The 6,000-nt window shown below is 55.9% G+C and overlaps 1 protein-coding gene across 1 annotated transcript in view; it reads left to right on the top strand.

Annotated features, from left to right (window-relative positions):
* Positions 651–6,000, top strand: part of KCNK13 (potassium two pore domain channel subfamily K member 13) — a gene marked incomplete at its 3' end in the record, with an annotated part of 104,163 nt that continues 98,813 nt past the window's right edge. The window contains exon 1 of the mRNA XM_018053753.1: positions 651–990. Within this exon, the coding sequence (XP_017909242.1) occupies positions 651–990 (340 nt within the window). The remainder of the gene's footprint in view (positions 991–6,000) is intronic.

The raw sequence follows: 6,000 nt of genomic DNA, 5'->3' as shown, positions 1-6,000 counted from the left end.
GGCCGCCGGCTGCCACGCGGCGCGCGGAGGTCGCCGGCGGAGAAGCGCGCTGGGCACGACCGCTGCGTGCGTGCGCCCCCCGGGGACCGGCTCCACCCAGCCCCTGAGCCCCAGCCGCCGGCCCGGTGACCCCAGAGGCCCGAGGCCCCGCGCGACACCGAGGCTGGGGCGCGGCCACATCACGGACCCAGCGGGGAGGCACTGGCTGCTCCAGCGGACCGAGGCCCCGCGTCCCAGCCGTCGGCGGCGGGAGAAGCGACTGTCGAGGCGCCGGGGACCGCGGGACCCCGCTCCGCGTCAGCCCGCAGACCCCGTCTCTGGGGGCGGGCCCGGGGCTTGCCCTGAGGACGCCCCACGCCCGCCTGCACCCTGAGCGGGGCCGGCGCCAGGGGGCACGGCGGCGCACCCGCGGGCCCCGCAGCAGCGGGCTCAGCCCCGGGAGGGTGGGGCGGCGGCGGACCAAAAAGCGGATTTGAAACCGCGCATCAGGGCGGACGTGGCAGCTAGCGCGGTCCACGCGGCGGCCCCGGGAGCCGCGCGGCCGGAGGCGATGGGCCAGGCGGTGGCCGCGCGGCCCCGGGCGCGCTGAGCGCGCGGCCGCGCCCCTACCTCCCGGGGAGCCCCGGCGACGGTCGGCCCGGGGCCCGGCCATGGCCGGCCGGGGCTGCGGCGGCGGCTGCGGGCCGGGCCGCGCGAACGAGGACAACGCGCGCTTCCTGCTGCTCGGCGCGCTCCTGGCGCTGTACCTGCTGGGCGGCGCCGCCGTCTTCTCGGCGCTGGAGCGGCCGCACGAGCGCCAGGCCCGGCAGCGCTGGGAGGAGCGCCTGGCCCGCTTCGGCCGCCGCCACAACCTGAGCCGCGACGCGCTGCGCGGCTTCCTCCGCCACTTCGAGGAGGCCGCGGCCGCCGGCGTCCGCGTGGACGGCGCGCGCCCGCGCTGGGACTTCCCCGGCGCCTTCTACTTCGTGGGCACCGTCGTGTCCACCATCGGTGAGTGCGCCCGGGGGGCGGCGGGCGGGCCCCGCGCTTCCCAGCCCCGCGTCTCGCCACCCCCGCGCCCGGCCGGGCGGCGCAGGTGGCACCCGCTGAGGGACCAACAGGGCACAGGCCCTCCTTGCTGTTTGCGGCGAGGTCCGCGGAGCAGCTGCGGCAGAGTCAGCTGGAGCTTGTTCTAAAAGCAGTCCCAGCCCCTCCCGGACCCCTGGAGCCAGAATCTGCGGGTTCAGAAAATCCCCAGGGGGTGTGAATGATCTTTCATCGGAGACGCTCTGCAGTGGGAATGCTCAGTCTGGTTAAGGAGGCTGAGCCTGAGTTCATGGAATATTAAGGAGAACGCTTACAGATCGGGACTAGGAACCTACATTTATTAAATGAGTTTAGTTCGGTCGCTCAGTCTTCTCCGACTCTTTCCGACCCCATAACCGCAGCACGCCAGGCCTCCCTGTCCATCACCAACTCTCCAAGTCCACCAAAACCCATGTCCATTGAGTCGGTGATGCCATCCAACCATCTCATCCTCTGTCGTCCCCTTCTCCTCCCGCCTGCAGTCTTTCCCAGCATCAGGGTGTTTTCTAGTGAGTCAGTTCTTCGCATGAGGGGCCAAAGTATTGGAGTTTCAGCTTCAACATCAGTCCTTCCAATGAATATTCAGGACTGATTTCCTTTAGGATGGACTGGTCGGATCTCCTTGCAGTCCAAGGGACTCAATGAAATGAGTTAGTGCCTTGCATAAAGCACTTGTCTGAGGGGGAGACACGTTTTAAGAAGGCCGACCATGACTTCCTAAACAAAGAGAAAATAAATATGAGTTTGGAGGTAAGGAGGTGAAAGTGCTAATGAAGATGGAAATGGTTTTCTACCAGGAAGAAGCTGGTTGGGGTCTGCAGAAGGGACCTATGGGCTGAACCAGTTAGTGCTGGCCTGATTGGGGTCTGGAGACGAAAAGTACTTCACACTCTGGAAGAGGAGAGGATTGCTTTCAGGGCGCAGTGAGCTCCGTGATCTGTATGGGGTAGTGGAAAGAGAGCTGGAAGGTCTTCTGGCTGATGGGGAGGGAGCTTTACTGCGAAGCTGGAGCTGAACTAGAGGCAGTTGGGAGCTACTGAGAGTTTCTGAGTGAGAGGCATAAGGCTGCCATCTCTTACGCCTTTATTACCAGCAGAAGGGAAAAGGGTGGGGGTCTTTGCACTCTGAGGGCTTGCTCACCCTTGAATGTAATGAGTGATAAGGGGTTTTGGTGAAGATGCTGCCCAAATTCTGAAGAAAGCAGAGGGCTGGAGTGGAGGAGGGGCTTTGAAAGGCTTCCCAGAAGCGGAGTGGCGCAGGGCTGGCTGCTGGAACCCCGGGAGTGCCAGCAGGGCTGGCAGGGGCCTGGGGGTGCTCTGCTGCAGTGGCCCCAAGCTGCCGGAGAGCTTGTCCAGGAGGCGGGTGACGCGGCGACCTTCCTGACGCTCCCACCCGGGTTGTCTTAGGCAGACATTCTGCCGGGAGAAGACATTCTAAGCTGAGTGTAACAGATCAGCCTCGGGCCTGGTTAGTCAGGGAAGACTGCCTGGGTTCATCTAGAAGCCCAGGGCCTCAGCCGGTGAGCAGGAGGCAGGTGAACCCGTGGGCTCCACCACAAGTCCCTGCGCGCTAAGCCGCCTCAGTCCAGCTGTGCCACCCCCTGGGGCTGCGGCACGCCCGGCTCCTCTGTCCGTGGGAGTCTCCAGGCCAGGACACTGGGAGTGGGCTGTGCAGGAGCTGTAAGACATGCAGCTGCGATCCCTGGGTCGGGAGGATCCCCTGGAGGAGGGAATGGCGACCCAGTCCAGTATTCTTGCCTGGACACTCCCGTGGACAGAGCAGCCTGGCGGGCTACAGTCCGTGGGGTCAAGAAGAGCTGGACTCGACTGAGTGACTGACACCCAGTTGGTGGGAGATTTCAGTCCTCCCCACCCTCTCCACAAGCCACCCGTTTGAACTTCCCGTGGACACAGAGGTTGGAAGGAGCAGAATCTGTGTGTAGACTGGTGAACCCCAAGGCCAGGGAACCTCGGGCGTCGTGGATGGGTGGGCTTGTGAGCTCACCTGGGGTGCAAATGGAGCGCTAGCCGCGGGACAGGAGGAAGCCTGGACCGAGTGTGGAGTCGGGGCTTCCAGCCTGCCTGGGGCCGGGGCCGGTCTAACACTGGAGGCCCGTCCTTCTCTGAATCGTCTGTAGGTGCCCACGTTGGCCTCTGGCACGCTGTAGCTGTTGAGTAAATATTAGTCCTGTCTCCTTCCCATACCCTGTCCCGCAGGCTGCCCCTCTGAAGGGTTCTTGTAAGGGATAATGAGCTCGTATAATTAATGGCTCTTTAAAAAATACAAAGCACTCTATAAGTATGGGTTCATTTTTGCTCTTTCATTTCACATGTTTCCTTACATTGTCTCAGTAACTGCTGACGGAATAGTGGTGCTTGCTCTCCTTTCCTGGGGCACATCGCTAAGCACGCACTGTGGTTGTTAGGCGAGGATGTGATGCAGCTAGCCGCATAGATTAGTCGCAGTTTGAATCAACGTGATTCATACGGTAAGTGTGATTATCCCTATTTTATAGATGAGGAAACTGAAGCTTCATGTTCTTTGTAAAGAAGGAAAAAAGCCTCCGTAATGACATCACCTAAAATTAGCCATTGTTGACATTTTGATGCATCACATTTTTTAACTGAAGTCTGGTTGATTTATAATGCTGTTAGTTTTAGATGTACAGCAAAGTGATTCAGTTACACACACGTAATAACTATTTCTTTCAGATTCTGTCACCTTATAGGCTATTGCAAAGGATTGATATTGTTTTCTGTGCTGTACAACAGGCCCTTGTTAGTTGGTGCCTTTCTGTTCTTTTTTCCCTATGGACACACATGTACATACATATTTTTCTAAATTTGTATCATGTTCTATAAACCATTTATATCATGTATTTTAACTGTAGTATTACATGACAGGTTTTTCTTCTAAAAATTAGAGCCACTGTGCTTTACTATGCAAAGACGTTGAGGTAACGATAACGAGAAAGCTTACAGTGGAATAATCATAAAATGTAAGTAAACTCTAGAACTAGGAAAAAGTAACAGAAATATGGAAGGCAACTGGATCTAGGAAATTGCCGGAGGGGAGCTCTGTCTTAGCTCAAGTTCCCTCGGACTCTGAGCAAAGAATCTGGGTGCAAGCAGTTTCCTGGCAGATCAAGGGACATGGGGAGGTGAGGGAGGAACCGATACCGGAAAGGGAAGTCCGTCACTGCAGGGCACGCTGTGAGGCAGAGACCAGAGCGGGCAGCGATGCTTGATCCCAGGCTGGAAGCTGTGGGCATCAGCGCAGAGCTCATGAACCAGACTTACCCCAGGTAAGGGAGCTGGGGCATTTATACACCTGCGCCCATCAGAAACTGGTTATAAGCTGCTTAGAGGATGCGGGGAAGCACAAAAAAGTAATTCCCAGATACTTCTGGCCCGATTTTCCCTGGACAGCCCAAGAGTAGCCTTCTGATAAGATATAGGCACTGGCCATTTGAAATCAGGCCAATGTGCCCAGAACTGGAGATCCCAGGTGTATGGACTGAGTGTCACCAATGACTATTCAAGTTCAAATGTGGCTGCATGTACTGTGGCAGAGTCATGACCCCCACTGGAATTCTGATGAGAAGAAAGGAAGCATAAAGCTTTTCCCAGTATGCAGTCCCAGTACGATGCTGAAGCTGAAGCTCCGGTAGTTTGGCCACTTGATGCAAACAGCTGACTCATTGGAAAAGACCCTGATGCTGGGAAAGATTGAGGGCAGGAGGAGAAGGGGATGACAGAGGATGAGATGGCTGGATGGCATCACCAACTCGATGGACCTAAGTTTGAGTTTGAGTAAACTCCGGGAGTGATGGACAGGGAGGCCTGGCGTCCTGCAGTCTGTGGGGTCACAAAGAGTCGGACACGACTGAGCCACTGGAAAACAGCAACAATCCTCAAAAATGTTTCCCCCTTGGCATCTCATGGGGAACATTGCATAGGACTGTGGACGATGCTCATAAACAGTGTTTTCCTGGAAAATGCAATTGAGGGTTTCATGCAACTGCTGTCTGAGACCTTTAAAAAAAACTTTTTTTCTGATGTGGACCATTTTAAAGCCTTTATTGAATTTGTTACAATATCGCCTCTGTTTTATGTTTGGCTTCTTGGCCCCGAGGCACGTGGGATCAGGGATCCAACCCACATCCCCTGCGTTGGAAGCCGAAGGTCCAACCACTGCACCACCAGGGAAGTCCCTAATTGATGAGAAGTCTTTGATTTAGACGTCAGAGCAGTGACTTTTCCTGGAAGTTATAGAGAGGGAAACACTGATCGCAAGTTAGGTATTTGTTTGAAATTATGCAGAGATTCATAAATACGTATTATGAAGTTGTTAAACATTTTTTAAAAAGGGAGAGCAGAGTGAAAGACAGTTTGACAGTTTCTCAAAACTTTAAACACAGAACTTCACGTGAAATTCCCCTAAAAGAATTGAAAGCAGAAACTCAGACAGATACAGGAGCCCCTCAGAGACATCGTGAGTCCAGCTCCAGACCACCGCAGTAAAGCGACCTTTTGCCTCCCTCGTGCGTGTGAAACTTGTGACCACCCTGTGCTGTCGTCTGTTGAGTGTGCAATAGCGTTATGTCTAAAAAAAGTATACACCTTAATTTAAAAATGCCTTATAGCGAGAAAGTGCTAACCATCACCTGCGCCTTCAGCGGGTCAGTCTTTTTACAGTAGTAACATCAGGGTCTTGGAGAAGACAATGGCAACCCACTCCAGTACTCTTGCCTGGCAAATCCCGTGGACGGAGGAGCCTGGTGGGCTGCAGTCCATGAGGTCGCTAGGAGTTGGACACGACTGAGCGACTTCACTTTCATGCATTGGAGAAGGAAATGGCAACCCACTCCAGTGTTCTTGCCTGGAGGATCCCAGGGACAGGGGAGCCTGGTGGGCTGCCGTCTATGGGGTCGCA

The sequence above is a fragment of the Capra hircus genome, chromosome 10 (genome assembly GCF_001704415.2).
Source record: "Capra hircus breed San Clemente chromosome 10, ASM170441v1, whole genome shotgun sequence".
Lineage (NCBI taxonomy): Eukaryota > Metazoa > Chordata > Mammalia > Artiodactyla > Bovidae > Capra > Capra hircus.
Note: the sequence above shows the minus strand (reverse complement) of the source record. Positions and strands in the feature narration are given on the sequence as shown.